Source organism: Anomaloglossus baeobatrachus, chromosome 9, assembly GCF_048569485.1.
Source record: "Anomaloglossus baeobatrachus isolate aAnoBae1 chromosome 9, aAnoBae1.hap1, whole genome shotgun sequence".
Classification (NCBI taxonomy): Eukaryota; Metazoa; Chordata; class Amphibia; order Anura; family Aromobatidae; genus Anomaloglossus; species Anomaloglossus baeobatrachus.
In genome coordinates, this window is record NC_134361.1 from 93,999,472 (window position 1) to 94,018,559 (window position 19,088).

Sequence of the window (19,088 nt, forward strand, 5' to 3'; positions counted from 1 at the left end):
GTGTGTGCCCAGAGGTCACAGGATCAGGCTCAGAGCTCTCACATGTCCGTCCAGGCCACTCCCTCTAACTCCGTCTTTTACACTACACAAATGCACTGCCTTCCCCTTCATATTCATCATCAGATGTTATTTTGCAGTTACTTACATGGGAGTCATCTACAATACTATATTCAGAACTGGGACTATAAAAATGGACACAACACAAGCTCATTAATAAAACACAGTATATTATAGACATGAGAGGAACTGAGGAGGTGAGTGGGGTAGAATAGTGAATACAAACATTTCAAAAAAGAAAAAAAAAATGACAATAAGTGTCCTTCTGCTGTAAATCCTTGCAATGAATATGAATATTTCCGCAGCAATATCACAGACTTGCTGGAACGATTCTCTGCAGGCGAGTACAGGTCTTCAGAAGAGCCGCAGTCCGGCTTTGATGTGATCGAGTTCAGTCTGGCTCCAGGACTGCTCCGCTGAGGTGGTGACAGGAGGGGGGCTGCAGACACAGGATACAGGGTTATTACAACTCTGCAGGGACTCATTGTTTTAAATCAATTTTATCATCACTAAAGCTCAGTATATACATCAACCAGTATTATCCTATTTAGTTCCAATCCATCTGAGTATTCATAGATTCCTTTTCTTCAATTAGGTCAGGTGATCACATGGCGAGCCCTGGGAATTGCATGGCTTTCTTCTCTGACGGGAGTCACCATGTCAGCTACCAGAATTGACCGATGACATTGCATGGACTGTACCACTAGAGTTCTCTTTAGGGTGGGACAAACTCCTATCATGGCTATAATTAACAGCATATTAGTATATACTTACCTACAATCCCCAGACTTTCTTACATACGAACGCTAGTTATGAACAGTAGATTTAAAAATAAATAAATAAATACCATCTAATATCCTCGCCTCATCGCTATCCAGTCCTCTTTCTAGTCTCTTCACTATAGGCCATGACTACAGGCAGCTTCCAATCTGGAGATCACCATGTGCAATAATATTGCATTCTCATTGCAACCCTATGATGCGCTGTAAGCTGCAGCCTGGATGTGGATGGACATCTTGGCCTATAGTGAAGAGGCTGGAGATGCAGGGCGCCCGGCAACAACCAAAAGAAGGGGACCAGAAGGCAAAGTGAGTATTGGAACCCTCAACTCTGCTGCTCACTGTATGGTCCTCTTGTTTTTCTCCACCGTCGCGCGCAACTCCAAGACTTCCGGCAGTGTTTAGGCACCAGAAGTCATTGTGCATCATTAGGTCATGAAATTAACCATGCAAATTTATGATTCGAAGTACATCCTGGGGCGTGACTGTGGCCAGAAGTCTTGACCTATAGTGAAAAGGCCGGACATACAGCTTTCCGTGGTGGAAAGTGGCGAAGACAAGGAGCAGTGGGTTGGCCGGAGTGGTCAGTGGTGAGTATTCGTTTTTTGTTCCTCCTTACAGGCCATGTAATCACTCACATATCCAGGTTATGAACAAAGCTACAGACTATATGTAGCTCGTGCCTTAGGGACTGCCTATATTAGCTTATTTCATAGGCTATAAAAAGGGAAGAATAATCAATGTTACCACAGGAGGCAGAGATCATCCCGGCTGCCCTGCTGATGCCATACTGATCAATCCAAAGACTGATAGTCGTGCATAGAGGAATAAAATGCAGGGCAAGATTTGGGAGTCAAGATGGAGGCCAAAAAGAAGCAAAGAGGAGGCAGAACTGCAGGGAAGGTCATACACCAGAAGTGCAGAGCGCCATCATCAGGTTGGAGATGCTGTGCTGGGGTGGAAGAGAAAATAAATAACTGGACTAGGACTTTAAATCCAGGCGTTTATACAATCCAGCCAGTAATGTGGTGATGGTATGGATGGAATAGACCGCGGAGCTGCCCGGAACCAAACTATGGATTCACATGTGATGTACAATTTTATGGCCAATCTGCACGTTACATTTCTAGGAATTTACAGTTTTCAGAATCACATTCATTTCACATGGGATTCACGGTGACAATCTGTGGTGTAACATACACTGTGTGAATCCACACCAATATATTTTTTCCCTAGCAATTTAAAAAGGACTTTAAAATCCACTTTGTCTTCGCACTTGTTGACCAGTTTCAGGGCAGATAACACTTCACTTTCTGCCTTCTGAGAAACAAGATATCACCGCCCACGCTCTTATTAATATATCCCTTGTGTTCAGCAACAGGATTAGAGCAAGACAAACAATGGCCGCCCTCCTTACCGCAGGGCAGGTGCCAGCATGTGCCAAACGTGGAGATCATCATAACTGTATAATTCAATAGGAGATTGCAAATTAAATCAAGTTAGATATATTGCAGCAGTCCAATGGCTCACATTAATAAACTTATTAGAAAAAACATGAAAATGAGGAGGTGGTCAGACCACCAGAGATCGGCAAAAGTCAAGCTCCGCAATATATCATCACCGAATAAAGTTGGAATAACCTCAATGCTACCCGTGCTGGAGAGGGGACTGCTCATCAGCGGAATATACACAAGGACATTTAGTAACACAAGTGAAACTTGAAGAAACAAGAAACATCCAGCTCTTCAGGCCATCCGTTGTTTCTGCATGCTAAAATAGAGACCATGGCTTTCCTCGCCTGAAGAGCTGGATGTTCCTTCTTTCTTCTACTTGCAATTTCGGGCTGCGGCAGTGCCTGTCCGTGCTCCAGGGAAAGGCCAGGAGTGAGCATGTACACGGTGAGCTGATATACATAAATTGGATTACAAGTGAAACTTGCTGCAGTTGTAGACCCAGTAATACACTAATAGAACTTAACAATATTTTGGGAGGTTTTCCATTAACCCCTTAACGACCCATGACGTACTGGGTACGTCATGGATCGTGTGCCGGTAAGCCCCGCCCCCTGCCGCCGGCGATCCGTGCACATATCAGCTTTTAACAGCTGACATGTGTGCCTGCTAGCCGTGGGTGGAATAGCTTCCACCCGCGGCCATTAACCCCTTACATTTCGCTGCCAATATCTGGCAGCGAGATGTATATGCGCGCCGCCATGACAGTCACTTACCCCACCCCAACCGGAAGTCACGTGACATGATCATGTGACTTTCGGTGGTTGCCATGGTAGCACAGGGTCATGTGATGACGCCTGTAGCTAACATGACTCACTTCCTCTCAATGCCGGAATACAGCCAGCATTGAAAGTAAAGCAGCAAATCTGCAGTTCTCAGCTCTGTAGCTGAGATCTGCAGATAGCGATCAGCAATCCGATCGCTCTGCACTATAGCCCCCTAGGGGAACTAGTAAAATAAAAAAAAAATAAAAAAAAAACCTAAAAAGTACAAATCACCCCCCTTTCACCCCATTGAAAATTAAAGGGTTAAAAAAAATAAAAATACACACATTTGGTATCGCCGCGTTCAGAAATGCCCGATCAAAATATAAAAATCAACGAATCTGATCAGTAAACGGCGTAGCGGCAAAAAAATTCCAAACGCCAAAATTACGTTTTTTGGTTGCCGCAAATTTTGCGCAAACTGCAATAACACGATCAAAACGTAGCATCTGCGCAAAAATGGTACCGTTAAAAACGTCAGGTCGAGACGCAAAAAATAAGCCATCACTGAGCCTCAGATCCTGAAAAATGAGAACGCTACGGGTTTTGGAAAATGAAAATAAGATACCTCAGTTTTACCATATAGTGAACACAGTGAATAAAATATCCCAAAAACTATTGTACGATCACACTTTTTTTGCAATTTTTCCACACTTGGAATTTTTTTGCTATTTTCCAGTACACTATATGGTAAAACTTATCGTTTCATTTAAAAGTACAACTTGTGCCGCAAAAAACAAGCCCTCATATGGCAAGATTGATGGAAAAATAAAAAAGTTACGCCTCTCGGAAGAAGCAAAAAACAAAAACGGAAAGTGCCCGGGGGCTGAAGGGGTTAAAAAACAAATGAAATAAAAAAAATATTATATGTCTAGCAACAATCGCAGCTTTAAAAAAAATTAAGAAAAACTAAATCAAATCACCAACATACTGAAACTTTGCAGTCAGACACAAACTTTTAGGGGACAACCCACAACACAAAACACTTATGGGAAGACCCTGTAGGCAATTTACATCACAAGGAATACCCAGGGATGGTGTCCCAGTGGCATGGATAAAGCCGACTCCGCTTTACATCAGCAGAAATGTTTCCCAATCATGAAGAGTGCCATGCAGCCACTCGGAGTAGAACATGAAAGCCATAAAAAAAAAAAAAAAAAAAAAATCTATGGAACGGGGCCTTTGACAGAATAGAATACATGTATTATTTATTTAGTTGTTTATTACCATAATAAAAACATGTTATATTATAATATACAGCACTGACCAAAAGTTTGGACACACCTCTTCTCAAAGAATTCTCTTTATTTTCATGACTGAAAATTGTAGATTAACATTGAAGGCATCAAACTATGAATTACCACATGTGGAATGCAATATTTAACAAAATCGTGTAAAAACCGAAAATGTCATATTCTAGGTTCTTCAAAGTAGCCAACTTTTGCTTTGATTACTGCTTTGCACACTCTTTATGAGCTTCAAGAGGTAGTCACCGGAAATGATTTTCCAACAGTCTTGAAGGAACTCCCAGAGATGCTTAGCACTTGCTGGCCCTTTTGCCTTCACTCTGCGGTCCAGCTCACCCCCAAACCATCTCGATTGGGTTCAGGTCTGGTGACTGTGGAGGCCAGGTTATCTGGCGTAGCACTCCATCACTCTCCTTAGTCAAATAGCCCTTGCACAGCCTGGAGGTGTGTTTGGAGTCATTGTCCTGTTGAAAAATAAATGATGGTCCAACTAAACGAAAACCAGATGGAATAGGATGCCACTGCAAGATGCGGTGGTAGCCATGCTGGTTAAGTATGCCTTCAATTTTGAATAAATCCCCAACAGTGTCACCAGCAAAGCACCCCCACACCTCCTCCTCCATGCTTCACGGTGGGAACCAGCCATGTAGAGTCCATCCGTTCACCTTTTCTGCGTCGCACAAAGTCACGGTGGTTGGATCCAAAGATCTCAAATTTGTACTCATCAGACCAAAGCACAGATTTTCACTGGCCTAATGTGCATTCCTTGTGTTCTTTAGCCCAAACAAGTCTCTTCTGCTTGTTGCCTGTCCTTAGCAGGGGTTTTCTAGCAGCTATTATACCATGAAGGCCTGCTGCACAAAGTCTCCTCTTAACAGTTGTTCTAGAGATGTGTCTGCTGCTAGAACTCTGTGTGGCATTGACCTGGTCTCTAATCTGAGCTGCTGTTAACATGTGATTTCTGCGGCTGGTGACTCGGAGAAACTTATCCTCCGCAGCAGAGATAACTCTTTGTCTTCCTTTCCTGGAGCAGTCCTCATGTGAGCCAGTTTCTTTGTAGCGTTTGATGTTTTTTTTCCACTGCACTTGGGGACACTTTCAAAGTTTTCCCAATTTTTTGGACTGACTGACCTTCATTTCTTAAAGTAATGATGGCCACTCGTTTTTCTTTACTTAGAATTTGTATTATGGCAAGAAAAAAGCAGCTAACAGTCTATTCAGTAGGACTATCAGCTGTGTATCCACCAGACTTCTGCACAACACAACTGATGGTCCCAACCCCATTTATAAGGCAAGAAATCCCACTTCTTAAACCTGACAGGGCACACCTGTGAAGTGAAAACATTTCCGGTGACTACTTCTTGAAGCTCATCAAGAGAATGCCAAGAGTGTGCAAAGCCGTAATCAAAGCAGAAGGTGGCAACTTTGAAGAACCTAGAATATAAGACATATTTTCAGTTGTTTCACACTTTTTTGTTAAGTATTTCATTCCACATGTGTTAATTCATAGTTTTGATGCCTTCAATGTGAATCTACAATTTTCAGAGTCATGAAAATAAAGAAAACTCTTTGAATGAGGTGTCCCCAAACTTTTGGTATGTACTGTATATGCAGCTCACCTCTCTGGGATACTCTGGGACTCTGAGTCTTGCTGTTCCAACACCGTCATCTTTGAGTAACAGTTAATCAAAAGGCAGCCAGGGTCTTCAGTCTGTCCAGGCACTACTCCTAGAGGATACTCGCCCCACTTCACAGATTCTATAATACAAGAGATAAATGCCAACTATAAATAAAGGATAACCAGAAGATAACCAGGATATTCAACGATGAGGTCAGTCATACTAATAGGAGCATCTGACGTCCGCTCAGGAGAGCGGCTTATATAGACAGCAATGTAAGCAGCTCTGCACTAAAGCCCCAATCATGGAGCTACACATACACAATCTGCTGTAGCTGCGCTCTACTCCATGAACATTTGTTATATACGAGGGTACAGATACCTGAGCTGACACCCCAGACGGAGCCATCCAGTGCTGCTCTTCTCTCGGTTGCAGCTTTCTCGTTAATCATCTGAATGTATTCCTCCTCATAAGGCTCGGTGCTCATCTCATCATCCTCTGAACGGTCACTCATCTCTTCTTCGTCGTCAGGTTCTGCTCTTCCCCAATGTCTGAAGGATCTGGCTTTGGACTCCTGCTTTATTCTCCACTGTAAGCTCTCCACGGTGTAGATGGGCTGATCATTATAGTCTACCGAGCCATCCGCCCCTTCATCCTGGATGTAGATCAGGCAGAGGCACAGCAGCTTCTCCTGCATGGAGACTGGCAAGCTTGTTCTCAAATTCGAGAAGATCCTAAAACAGGAACGTAGTGATTAATGGTGAAGGGAGAAAAAAAAAAAAAAAAAATGCCCTTTTTATTATTTGTAAACAAAGTGTTGCACGGTTCTGCTCTGGGGAAAAAAAAAAAAAACAAACAAAAACACCGCAACCACACCTATAGCATCCATATAGAGGTTGAACATTGTTTTTGTATCCCTCACAATAGAAGTGACTATACAGTATATTGCAATCCTGGGCTGCGCGGATGCTTTTTACCCTCCTGGTAACAGCACTACTTACAGCTGTAGTAGTTGTGGGGTCGTCTGGCACGGAAATTCAAGGCACTTCTGCAACAGTTTCTTCCACTGTAAAACCACGCCGAAGGTAAATAGCTTCCATTTGCCTTTCACACACGTTTGGTTACGAGAACCAGCAGCGCATTTTTTGTCTGAGTAAAAGGAAATGAGAATTCGATTTCATTTACATTTTCAGGTAAGAATCGCAAGTCACAACTTTCCCATGACGTGCAGCCGCTCCATCTCCACGAGTCCCCGGCATCCGGGTCAGGCTGCTGTAATACGGAAGCTGTATGTTTAGTGCCAAGAACAAGGCTGAATGCCATCAGTACACCGGGGGAAACTCTGCTGCAAAAGCTTTTATTTGGTAAATTGTTTATTTTAGCTTTGTTCTAATGGGATCCAAATTTTGCTATTGGCACCAAGCACAGAGCTGGACTAGTATTACAGCCATGTGAAGGCGCTCTACTGGCTTGTATATACAGTCAGACACAGACTGTGTTTTCCCGAAAATAAGACCTAGCATGATTTTACAAGATTTCTGGAGTACGCTTGAAATATAAGCCCTATTCCGAAAATATCCCCTAGTTACAGTCAAGGCGGGTGTTGGGTGGGAAATGGGAACTGGTGAACTGACTACAGCTCTTAGGGGTCCTCAGCATTGCCAAACCAGAGGTTAAAACTGGTTAAGGTTCTTTGGTGACATCATGGTCATGTGACTGTGTTGTCACCAAAGGTCCTTTAACTGCAGTAGTCTAGATGAACTATAAACAAACAATACCAGTATACACGAGAAGTCTCGTGCCATAGTTAGCATATGGAGAAAGCCATATACAGAATATGAATGAAATAATGAAGGAAAAAATCTGTACAGAGACTTTATAGTTGAAATAGATACAAATTTTATTAAATACAAATTACAAAAGACAAAAGATTGTTGTGGTTAAAATTTGTAGAGACAGGTGATGATAGCCACCAATGATACCCACATACCAACCTGGCACGCTTTACATGTTTAAAGGCAGTCAGAAAGCCAAAAAAGCAAAAACTAGCTGGTCAAAAAGCGAATGATCAACATGGATGCAAACATGCTGCTGCATAAGCCCTGTGCTGAAATAGTAATCTTGTTCACACAGCAAATGTATGTGTGACTGATGTCACAGGGCATCAACCCCCATTATGCTGACCCACTATGAAATATCCACCACGTTATGCAAATATAATTGTGTGGAACATATAGTCAGCCTATGGGAGTCCTAATCCAAATCACCAAGGCTATTGATTGCAGCAGTGTAATTACCGCTCAAAGAAACGGAGTCATACATGCAAAACAGCACAAAGGCAGCCATGTGATCAATCAAAAGGGGTGTAAAGGCTACTGACTGCTAAAGATATCATGTGCCAACACCCTAATATAATACCAGTAAAGACTCAAAGTGCAGTTATAGCTAGTGGCACATGGTATCAAAATACAGATCAATATCGTACCTGAGGTGTGGTATGAGAGTAAGGCACCCCGACCTATAGGTTTCGTAATCCTTCTTCCGGGGGTAGGTCTCAGAATAAAAAGAGCGTCCTTATAAATAAGACTCATCCAATCCTAAACCATATCAGTCCCGGCCAATCAAAACGTCCAATAATATATTATCCCACCAGGACATGTTATAACAGCGCCTGCCATTAGTGAATGGTTCAAGGAGCCGAATCAGGCTCCGCCCCATGAATGACGCGAAACCGGAAGCTTCCAAATATGGGCATGTGCTACTGTGTGAACAGTAGCCTTTACACCCCTTTTGATTGATCACATGGCTGCCTTTGTGCTGTTTTGCATGTATGACTCCGTTTCTTTGAGCGGTAATTACACTGCTGCAATCAATAGCCTTGGTGATTTGGATTAGGACTCCCATAGGCTGACTATATGTTCCACACAATTATATTTGCATAACGTGGTGGATATTTCATAGTGGGTCAGCATAATGGGGGTTGATGCCCTGTGACATCAGTCACACATACATTTGCTGTGTGAACAAGATTACTATTTCAGCACAGGGCTTATGCAGCAGCATGTTTGCATCCATGTTGATCATTCGCTTTTTGACCAGCTAGTTTTTGCTTTTTTGGCTTTCTGACTGCCTTTAAACATGTAAAGCGTGCCAGGTTGGTATGTGGGTATCATTGGTGGCTATCATCACCTGTCTCTACAAATTTTAACCACAACAATCTTTTGTCTTTTGTAATTTGTATTTAATAAAATTTGTATCTATTTCAACTATAAAGTCTCTGTACAGATTTTTTCCTTCATTATTTCATAGATGAACTATAAGTAGACAGGCTGGTATGAACCGTATGTGTGTGTGATGACATGATTATATAAACCTGCTTTTATATGACACTAGAAATAGGCTTGATGCTATCGCATCAGGAGTGCGGTGAAATGAACATCTGTATGCTTAGTGGTGTGGTCAGGAGCAGTGGTGAGTGGGGCTGTGGGCATACAGATCTGGTGGTGGGGGGGCAAACAAATCTGGTGGTGGGGGGCATACAGATCTGGTGGTGGGGGGCATACAAATCTGGTGGTGGGGGGCATACAAATCTGGTGGTGGGGGGCATACAAATCTGGTGGTGGGGGGCATACAAATCTGGTGGTGGGGGGCATACAAATCTGGTGGTGGGGGGCATACAAATCTGGTGGTGGGGGGCATACAAATCTGGTGGTGGGGGGCATACAAATCTGGTGGTGGGGGGCATACAAATCTGGTGGTGGGGGGCATACAAATCTGGTGGTGGGGGGCATACAAATCTGGTGGTGGGGGGCATACAAATCTGGTGGTGGGGGGCATACAAATCTGGTGGTGGGGGGCATACAAATCTGGTGGTGGGGGGCATACAAATCTGGTGGTGGGGGGCATACAAATCTGGTGGTGGGGGGCATACAAATCTGGTGGTGGGGGGCATACAAATCTGGTGGTGGGGGGCATACAAATCTGGTGGTGGGGGGCATACAAATCTGGTGGTGGGGGGCATACAAATCTGGTGGTGGGGGGCATACAAATCTGGTGGTGGGGGGCATACAAATCTGGTGGTGGGGGGCATACAAATCTGGTGGTGGGGGGCATACAAATCTGGTGGTGGGGGGCATACAAATCTGGTGGTGGGGGGCATACAAATCTGGTGGTGGGGGGCATACAAATCTGGTGGTGGGGGGCATACAAATCTGGTGGTGGGGGGCATACAAATCTGGTGGTGGGGGGCATACAAATCTGGTGGTGGGGGGCATACAAATCTGGTGGTGGGGGGCATACAAATCTGGTGGTGGGGGGCATACAAATCTGGTGGTGGGGGGCATACAAATCTGGTGGTGGGGGGCATACAAATCTGGTGGTGGGGGGCATACAAATCTGGTGGTGGGGGGCATACAAATCTGGTGGTGGGGGGCATACAAATCTGGTGGTGGGGGGCATACAAATCTGGTGGTGGGGGGCATACAAATCTGGTGGTGGGGGGGGCATACAAATCTGGTGGTGGGGGGGGGCATACAAATCTGGTGGTGGGGGGGGCATACAAATCTGGTGGTGGGGGGGGCATACAAATCTGGTGGTGGGGGGGGCATACAAATCTGGTGGTGGGGGGCATACAAATCTGGTGGTGGGGGGCATACAAATCTGGTGGTGGGGGGCATACAAATCTGGTGGTGGGGGGCATACAAATCTGGTGGTGGGGGGCATACAAATCTGGTGGTGGGGGGCATACAAATCTGGTGGTGGGGGGCATACAAATCTGGTGGTGGGGGGCATACAAATCTGGTGGTGGGGGGGGCATACAAATCTGGTGGTGGGGGGCATACAAATCTGGTGGTGGGGGGGGCATACAAATCTGGTGGTGGGGGGGGGGGGAATACAAATCTGGTGGTGGGGGGGGCATACAAATCTGGTGGTGGGGGGGGGCATACAAATCTGGTGGTGGGGGGCATACAAATCTGGTGGTGGGGGGCATACAAATCTGGTGGTGGGGGGCATACAAATCTGGTGGTGGGGGGCATACAAATCTGGTGGTGGGGGGCATACAAATCTGGTGGTGGGGGCATACAAATCTGGTGGTGGGGGGGGGCATACAAATCTGGTGGTGGGGGGGGCATACAAATCTGGTGGTGGGGGGGGGGCATACAAATCTGGTGGTGGGGGCATACAAATCTGGTGGTGGGGGGGGCATACAAATCTGGTGGTGGGGGGGCATACAAATCTGGTGGTGGGGGGGCATACAAATCTGGTGGTGGGGCATAGGATTTGATTAGGAGGGGGGGGGGGATGATGTCCCCTGCTGTAATGTACCCATTGTTCAGTAATGTCCCCTGCAGTAATGAGCCCATTGTTTAATAATGTGCTCCTGCTGGTTCCCTTCTGTCCCCTATTATGCCATTGTTACCACACAATAAAAGATATTCTCACCTCTCCTCCGTGCTCGCAGAGCCTCCAGCTGCTTCTTGAAGTCCTCAGGCACACAGACCTCTCCATGATAGCGTCCGGTGTACAGAGGTGCCGCTGCAGGATGTGGTCATGGCTTTACTGCAGTTGAATGCTTTACGGTGCCACACAGCATTCAACTGCAGTAAAGTGCTGACAGCAGAAGTGGCGGCCCCGGACAGGTGAGTATACAGCAGTGTGTGTATGTATGTGAAGACATGTGTGTGTCTGTGTTCAGTGTATACATGCATGTGCGCTGTGTGTATGTGATCGGGGTATCCATGTGTGTCTGCTGTATGTGTGTATATGTGCAGTGAGGACCTGGAAGCCGGAGCATTGTTTGAACTGCGGCTGTGCAAGTGACTGCCGCGGTGCATGCCAGAATAGGTGGACAGACGGAACTGGAGATTATGTATTGTGAGGTAGCGTGGTCGGCTGCGCAGCAGAAGACACGGGATCCAGGCATTAAGGTTCACAGCACACGGTTTTAATGTCCAAACAAAAAAAAGTCCACAACAATATATACATGTGCCTCTCCAGCAGAGAGCTCAGGGAGTTCTGTTCACTCCCTCACACCCGGCACACCTGCCCTCGTTCCTGTTTCCATTTAACCCTTCCTTCAGCCTGTAGGGAAACAGGATTAACCCTAGAGTGGATTTACTTTCTATCATGGAGTGAGCACAACCGGGGCGAGACATACCGGCCGTCATAGATAACCCCGGTCACAGTCTCACATACCCCCCCCCTCAGTTCAAGCGTGCGGGGTTGAACTCCCGCCATCAAACACGGGCCGCGGGACAAGGCATCGGCGTTGCCCTGCAACCTACCGGCCCTATGTTCAACCGTAAACCGGAAGTTCTGCAGAGAAAGGAACCACCGGGTAACCCGGGCATTCCGTTCCTTGGCGGACCTCATCCAGACCAGTGGAGAGTGATCCGTCACCAAGCGAAACTGCCGTCCCAGCAGGTAATAGCGTAGGGACTCCAAGGCCCACTTGATCGCCAGGCACTCCTTCTCCACTACGCTATAATTCCGCTCGGGAGGGGTGAGCTTCCTACTTAAGAAGGTGACGGGGTGTTCCTCCCCCTGAACCACCTGAGACAGCACTGCCCCCAGGCCGACCTCTGAGGCGTCAGTCTGTACTATGAACTCCTTCCGGAAATCAGGGTGTACAAGAACGGGCTGTCCGCACAGGACCCCCTTCAGGGCCCGGAAGGAGTCCTCGGCCTGCGGAGTCCAGCGCACCATGACGGACTTCTTGCCTTTGAGAAGGTCCGTCAAGGGGGCTGATAGTCCCGCAAAATCCTTTACAAACCTCCTGTAGTATCCCACGATACCCAGGAAGGCCCTAACCTGCTTCGTGGTCAGGGGTCTAGGCCACTTCTGGATCGCCTCAACCTTGTTAATTTGGGGCTTAATCACTCCTTGGCCTATCACGTAGCCCAAGTAGCGGGCTTCCGTGAGTCCCAACGCACATTTCTTGGGATTGGCTGTCAATCCGGCTGTTCGAAGCGCGTCCACCACCGCTTGTACCTGTTCCAAGTGGGTCTGCCAATCGGAGCTGTAAATAATGATGTCATCAAGGTACGCTGATGCATACGCCTGGTGGGGTTCCAGCACTAAGTCCATCAACCTCTGGAACGTGGCTGGAGCGCCATGTAACCCAAAAGGCAAGACAACATAGTGGAAGAGACCCTCCGGCGTAACAAAAGCGGTTTTCTCCTTGGCGGACTCCGTCAGTGGCACCTGCCAGTACCCCTTGGTCAGGTCGAGCGTGGTAAAATACCGCGCCTGTCCCAGCCTATCAATCAGCTCATCCACTCTGGGCATGGGGTAGAGATCGAACTTGGATATTTCGTTCAATCTCCTAAAGTCATTGCAGAACCTTAAGGAGCCATCGGGTTTTGGTATTAGGACGATCGGACTAGCCCATTCACTCCGGGATTTTTCGATGACCCCCAGGCGTAACATTGTCTTTACTTCCTCCGATATGGCTTGTCGTCGAGCCTCCGGTACCCGGTATGACTTTAGGCGTACCTTCAGGTGGGGCTCGGTGACAATATCATGTCGTATCAGACTGGTCCTACCGGGCAGCTCGGAGAAGACATCGGGGTTCTGCTGAACCAACCGTCTGGCCTCTCGCCTCTGAGTCTTGGTGAGGGCTTCTCCAATCCTTACTTCCGGTTCGTCCTCTCCGGAGGTCGCTGGAGCCGGAGGTGATCGACCCGAAGAGGAGGGAGATGGGGAAAAAACAGCCATCAGGCTTTCCCGTTCCTGCCAGGGTTTTAATAGGTTGACATGGTATATTTGTTCAGGTTTCCGCCTACCGGGCTGCAATACTTTATAGTTAACCACCCCAACTCTTTCCTTTATCTCGTAGGGGCCTTGCCACTGAGCCAGGAATTTACTCTCCGCCGTGGGGATTAATACCAACACCCGATCCCCGGGTTTAAAGGTCCGCACGGTGGCTTGTCTATTGTAGCGGCCGCTTTGCGCGGCCTGAGCCTCCTGTAAATGCTCCTTCACAATTGGCATGACCGCGCTTATGCGGTTCTGCATACCCAAAATGTGTTCAATCACACTTTTATGGGGGGTGGGCTCTTGCTCCCATGTTTCCTTTGCCAGGTCCAACAATCCCCGGGGATGTCGCCCGTATAACAACTCAAAAGGCGAAAACCCCGTGGATGCCTGTGGCACCTCACGGATGGCAAACATCAAATAGGGAAGCATCATATCCCAGTCTTTCCCGTCTTTTGAAATCACCCTTTTTAGCATGGTTTTCAGGGTTTTATTGAAACGCTCGACTAAACCGTCCGTTTGAGGATGATACACAGACGTACGCAACTGCTTGATCTGGAGTAGCCGGCATAGCTCTTTGGTCACTTTAGACATGAATGGGGTCCCCTGATCCGTAAGGATCTCCTTGGGCAACCCCACCCGGCAGAACACAGCAAACAACTCCCGAGCTATAAGCTTTGCTGCAGTATGTCTGAGAGGTATCGCCTCGGGATACCGGGTGGCATAGTCAACGATCACTAGGATGTGTTGGTGCCCTCGAGCGGACTTTACGAGGGGCCCCACCAGATCCATCCCTATCCGTTCAAAAGGGACTTCTATAATGGGTAACGGTACCAACGGACTGCGAAAATGGGTCAGGGGTGCGGTAAGCTGACACTCCGGGCAGGTTTCACAGAACCGTTTTACCTCCCCAAAGACTCCGGGCCAATAGAACCTTTGCAATATTCGCTCCTGCGTTTTCTTGACCCCTAGGTGGCCACTCATCAGGTGTTTATGAGCCAAGTCGAGGACCCGCCGACGATGCGGCTGGGGCACCACCAACTGCTCTACCCCCACGCCCCGTATTTCATCTACCCGGTAGAGTAAATCCTGCTTAAGAGCGAAATGGGGGTACCCTACCTGGGCACCGGGCAGCTGTGCCACCCCGTCAATTACTGTCACCCGACTCCGGGCATGTATTAATGTAGGGTCCTGGAGTTGGGCAGTCCCAATCGTATCCGGGGACGCCTCCAACTCCGGGATGGGTTCGACCGTCTCAGCCTCTCCTGCCAATACCTCTAGGGGCGACCTATCGGGTTCACATTCTGTCCCTATCATGGGGACCCCTACGGCAGGTGTCCCGGATTCAGGATTGTAGGGCTCAGGTCCCGGACTGACCAATATCTGAGGAGACTTAGGGGGTCCCTTCCATAAAGTCCAAAAATAGGGCAGATCCCTTCCTAGGATCACGTCATAAGGAAGAGTATTAAGAAGTCCCACCTCATGTTGCACCTGACCGCAAGGTGCTGTGATGGTGACAATCCCCGTGGGATAGTCTCGGCGGTCCCCATGTATGCAAACCACCCCCACGGTACGTCCTGTGGCCTTTACTTTAGCCCTCAAGGTGGATCGCACAAGGGTCACTAAGCTTCCGGAATCCAACAATCCTGTAACCGGACATCCATTCACCTGTATTTGGCACAAGTGGGGCTCCGTCTCTGGGGAGACCAGGTCAGCGGTACACACCACCTGAGCATACATTGAACCCCGCCGGGTAACCCCACAATCCATGGGCTCCGTGGTGAGTGGACACTGGGCTTCCATATGTCCCACCCGCTGGCACCGCCAACATCTAATGGGGACGGAAACCCCCTTGACGGGTTGTCGTTTAGGGTACAGAACCTTCCGGACCTCAGGATTGGCGGCCGCGGCCTCAGGCGGGACGGTAGGGGACTCCTGCACCGTTGTCGGCGGTGGGTCCTTGGCCCTAGGCTTGGAGGGGCCGGACCGACGGGCGGTACGCAAAGTCTCAGTGTCCCGTATCAAGTCCTGCGTAGCCACATGCCGCTCTACCAGGGACACTAACTGGTCCAGGGTACTCGGGTCGCCCTGTCCTACCCACCGTTGAACGGTGACAGGTAAAGTGCGCACAAAACGATCCACTACTACCCTTTCCACCATCTGCGCCGGGCTCAGAGTGTCAGGCTGCAACCATTTTTTTTACAAGATGCAACAAGTCATAGGCCTGGGAGCGTACAGGTTTGGCTTCCTCATAGAACCACTGATTTACCCGCTGAGCCCGTACATAGGTATTCACCCCCAACCGTGCCAGTATTTCGGCTTTTAGGGTCACATAGTCAATGGCGTCCTCGGTACAGAGGTCCAGGTACGCTTTTTGGGGTTCCCCCGTCAGATAGGGCGACAATACCTCAGCCCACTGGGGGGTCGGCAGCTTTTCCCGCTCGGCCACCCGCTCAAACACCGCCAGGAACGCTTCCACATCGTCCCCCGGGGTCATCTTTTGCAACGCTTGTCTCACCGCTTTCCGGACGCTGCCGTCATCACCCGGTCCCGGGGTTGTTGCTGCCGGTCCGGCACGGATCGACTTGGCCAGGAGAACCATCTGTTCTTGGTGCCTTTTTTCCTGCGCTTGCAAGGATTGCTGCTGACGTTCCAACGCCCGGAGCAGGTGTGCATTGGTCTGTTGCTGCTGCCTTAGTATGTCCTCCATGGCGTCACCGGGTTTGGGCTGTAGTATAGCCGCTCGGATCCAGGACATGTGCTGCTGGGTCACCAGGGATGATGCTACACCTCACCGGCTGTCATGCCCGCCGATTCTCCACCATATGTGAGGTAGCGTGGTCGGCTGCGCAGCAGAAGACACGGGATCCAGGCATTAAGGTTCACAGCACACGGTTTTAATGTCCAAACAAAAAAAAGTCCACAACAATATATACATGTGCCTCTCCAGCAGAGAGCTCAGGGAGTTCTGTTCACTCCCTCACACCCGGCACACCTGCCCTCGTTCCTGTTTCCATTTAACCCTTCCTTCAGCCTGTAGGGAAACAGGATTAACCCTAGAGTGGATTTACTTTCTATCATGGAGTGAGCACAACCGGGGCGAGACATACCGGCCGTCATAGATAACCCCGGTCACAGTCTCACAGTATGTAGATGATTTGTTGGACACAGGGTCATTGACTACAGTTTCTGCTTTATATTCAATATAAGACACACATGACAGTACGACACTGACCTGTGTGTGTCGGGTTTTACAATACCTTCCCCTTTCATACAAGCTTGCATTCTATGTGATGTGTGTCATGTAAAAATAAAATTATATATTTATTTTGCATACTGTTTGAACCTCCATCTCCAATTCCCTGGGTGTTTTCTGGATTATTCCTTGATATATCGCACTACAATGTACTTTATTACATGATTTCATGTTGTAATTGTAGCAATAAAAGGCTTTTGTATTCTTCATACCTTATAAGAATATAGTAGGCCAATCTGTGGTTACACACAGGTTTATTTATTATAGGAGTTTATGCCCAGACTATTTTTGGCATTAATCATAGACAGGGACCATGCGGCCATTTTGACAACATGCTCCAGATAAACTATGTAATCTATGTCTAGTGAATATTGTTATGTGTGAATATATGGGCGGCACGGTGGCTCAGTGGTTAGCACTGCAGCCTTGCAGCACTGGGGTCCTTGGGTTCAAATCCCACCAAGGACACTATCTGCAAGGAGTTTGTATGTTCTCCCCGTGTTTGCGTGGATTTCCTCCGGGTTCTTAGGTTTCCTCCCACACTCCAAAAACACACTAGTAGGGAACTTAGATTGTGAGCCGCAATGCGGACAGTTTTGCCATTGTATGTAAAGTGCTGTGGAATTAACAGCGCTATAATAAATATAATATAATATAATACACACACACACACACACACACACACACACACACACACACACACACACACACACATACATACATACATACATACATATATATTCTCTACCTCTCTCTATGGATTAGATATATTTTCTCTCTATCGTTTGTTTTTTTTGTACATGAATAAATGTGGATTGTTGTTCTTGGGACACACACGAAATTAAAGGGGTGGTTCACCCATATTTTTTATTGTCTAGATAGATATTATATTGAGAAACAATGTTTCTCTCAAATACCTTATGTTGTCAATAGTGCCTGTGAGAGGCGCTATTGCAGACCGCTGCTCCCCGTCCAGTGACGTACCCGTCCAATGCTGCCACGTCACATCCGTGCGGCCAGCTACAGTCTTCCAGACTCTGAGCTGTGAGCGGTGTTTCACTGCTGTCACAGCCCATTTGCTCCCCCCTCCTCCTCCTTCCTCCCTCCTCCCTCCTAGCACGGCACATCTCCTGCTCCCCCCTCCCTCCTCGCAGAACGCTGCAAGCAAGAGACGTGCTGTGAGGGAGGAGGAGGAGGAGCAGGGAGAAGATGGGCTCAGAACGCAGCCGGCCGCACGGATGTGACGTGGCAGCATTGGACGGGTACGTCACTGGACGGGGAGCAGCGGTCTGCAATAGCGCCTCTCACAGGCACTATTGACAACATAAGGTATTTGAGAGAAACATTGTTTCTCAATATAATATCGATCTAGACAATAAAAAATATGGGTGAACCACCCCTTTAAGCCCTACCCCATCTTTTGGGGTTTTAAAAAAAAAAAAAATAAAAAAAATTTACAAATAAATGATAATACCCAGCAAATCACAGTAGTATACTTCAGCTGTATGCCACTGCTCATTGACACATTTTGCTGTAAATTTTCAACAGCCACACAAAGCCACACTCCCTTTGCTGAAGGCGGCACCAGGGGATATGTAGACCGGCATCCCACTACAGACGGCACACGTGAGATAAAATGTGCACACACCTGCTCTGTGGTTGGCTTGTAAGACCTCGGAGATCCAGCAGCTGAGGTAGTGCACCCGCGCCTGTGTCTTCCTCTCCTTGGACTTTCCTAAGCCAGCAAACATCATCTCCAGTAACTCCTGGGTGAACGCCTGCGAGTGCAGGACCTTCAGGAGCGGCTGCCAGAAACGTAGGAGGGTGCGCGGGAGGCGAAGTTCTTCTCCTTGATCTAAATTCATAGGAGTAGTAACTGTCAGTAGAATAATTGGGAAATACACCCAGGAGAAATCTAGGGAAATCTGTCAGCAGGTTTTAGCTATGTAATCGGAGAGATGCATGACATAGGGGGCGGGGACCCTGATGTCACTTACTAGATTGTTTGGTGCAGTTTTGAGACATCGTTGGTTTTCTCTGCTGTAGATCTAGCGGTGCTCAGAATGTTGAGCTATGCATCACCCCACCCACAAATGATTG

At 47.8% G+C, this 19,088-nt stretch overlaps 1 protein-coding gene across 1 annotated transcript in view; it reads right to left on the reverse strand.

The window, feature by feature from the left end:
- Nucleotides 1-210: 210 nt before the first annotated feature.
- LAS1L (LAS1 like ribosome biogenesis factor) overlaps nt 211-19,088 on the reverse strand; it is a 64,200-nt gene continuing 45,322 nt past the window's right edge. Inside the window, exons 9-13 of the mRNA XM_075323896.1 lie at nt 18,637-18,843; nt 6,979-7,126; nt 6,359-6,711; nt 5,978-6,116; nt 211-496 (exon numbers count right to left, since the gene is read on the reverse strand). Of these exons, the coding sequence (XP_075180011.1) occupies nt 412-496; nt 5,978-6,116; nt 6,359-6,711; nt 6,979-7,126; nt 18,637-18,843 (932 nt within the window). The 3' untranslated portion in view covers nt 211-411. The remainder of the gene's footprint in view (nt 497-5,977; nt 6,117-6,358; nt 6,712-6,978; nt 7,127-18,636; nt 18,844-19,088) is intronic.